Source organism: Empidonax traillii, unplaced genomic scaffold, assembly GCF_003031625.1.
Source record: "Empidonax traillii isolate 1590-97213 ecotype Southwest subspecies unplaced genomic scaffold, ASM303162v1 scaffold5219:size8748, whole genome shotgun sequence".
In the NCBI taxonomy this organism is placed as follows: Eukaryota; Metazoa; Chordata; class Aves; order Passeriformes; family Tyrannidae; genus Empidonax; species Empidonax traillii.
Genome location: NW_020960412.1, coordinates 7,235 through 8,748, shown reverse-complemented (window position 1 = coordinate 8,748; position 1,514 = coordinate 7,235). Strand labels below are relative to the sequence as shown.

At 78.9% G+C, this 1,514-nt stretch overlaps 1 protein-coding gene across 1 annotated transcript; it reads right to left on the bottom strand.

Annotated features, from left to right (window-relative positions):
• Positions 1 to 6: 6 nt before the first annotated feature.
• On the bottom strand, positions 7 to 1,508 carry FKRP (fukutin related protein). Its single transcript, XM_027910868.1, has one exon. It carries the CDS (start codon positions 1,506 to 1,508, stop codon positions 15 to 17), a length of 1,494 nt encoding a protein of 497 aa, XP_027766669.1. The 3' UTR covers positions 7 to 14.
• Between the last annotated feature and the right edge of the window lie 6 nt (positions 1,509 to 1,514).

Sequence of the window (1,514 nt, the reverse complement as noted above, 5' to 3'; positions counted from 1 at the left end):
CCCCCCCGTGCCCCTCAGTCCCTCTCGAGCCGCTTCACGGCGGGGTTGGGGTACTCGGGGTTCTCGATGGCGCCGGGCCCGAACTTGAGCTCGAGGAAGGCGCGGGCGTTGTTGGGCGCCATGGCCGTGAAGCCGGCGAAGGCCACGGGCACGAGGGGCCGCAGGAAGCTCTCGGGGAACTCCACGTCCTGCGGGTGGCCCAGCCACGTGTCCTTGGTCATCACCCCGCCGCGGGCGTAGAAGGGCCACAGGTCCACGTGCAGGCGGTTGCTGCGGCTGTAGTGCACGCGGTAGAACTCGCCCTCGGCCGCCTTCTCCCACACGAAGCCCTCGGCGTCCTCCACCGGCCGCCCCTCGGCCGCCACGGCCGCCAGCCAGCGGCACTTGCCGGCGTCCTCGCGGTAGATGCCCAGGTCCACGTCGTAGTCCCAGGGGATGATGTCCCCGAGGCGGGCGGCGCCCAGCAGGGACCCCCCCTCCAGCCAGTACCGCACGCCGGCCGCCTCCAGCTCGCGGGCCACGTGCCGGGCGGTCTCGCGCAGCGCCCGCAGGCAGCAGGGCGGGGTCCAGCGCCCGGCCAGCAGGTACTGCGGCGTGCGGGCGTGCACGGTGCCGAAGCAGCGCGGCGTGTCCTTGGCGCAGCCGTGCCAGCGCTCCCGCCCGTCCGCCAGCACCTCCAGCTTCACCCCCACGTCGCGCAGCAGCCGCCGCCGCCGCGCCTCCGCCAGGCCCTCGGCCTTCCAGCGCCCGTGGGGGGACGCCGGGGGGCGGCGGGCGGCCGGGAAGGCGTCGGGCAGCAGGCGCAGCCGCCACCCGCGCAGGGCGGCCTGCAGGGCCAGCGCGGCAGGCACCGGGCGCGCCAGCGGGAAGGGCAGCGCGAACAGGTCGCGGGTGCGCAGCAGGAGCACGGCGGGGGCCCCCTCCAGCGCCAGGCAGTCCCCCGCGGCGCTGCCGTTGCCGTTACCGGCGGGGCCGTAGCGCGCCGTCCACGCCCGCAGGTCCACGCTCAGCGCCAGGCAGCGCGGCGCCCGCGGGCCCACCGGCGCCGCCACCACGCGGGCGCCGCCGCCGTCCCCGTCCTCCAGCGCGTCCCTCATGCGCTCCAGCAGCCCCGGCGCGGCGCGGGCGCCGTCGGGCACCAGCGCCACGTGCCGCGTGCGCACCGCCAGCTCCGGGCGCGGCGGCGGGGCCCGGTCGGGCCGCGGGCGCAGCGGCAGCAGCGCGGCCCCCGCGGGCAGCGGCACCGGCGGGTACGGCGGCGCCTCGGCCGCCACCAGCACCGGCACGGGCAGCGCCGCGAAGGAGCGGGCCGTGCCCGCCAGGTCGTTGTCGAAGTCCTCGAAGTCCCGCAGCACGACGGTGACGCCGCGGGCGCCGCGCGGGGGCCGGCACGGCGGGGGCGACGCCGCCGAGGGGCGGGAGGGGAGGCCGCGCCGGGCGCAGTAGAGGAGCAGCAGGTTGAGGGCGATGGCCGCGGCCAGGGCGGCCTGGCACGGCGTCACCCGCATGGCCGG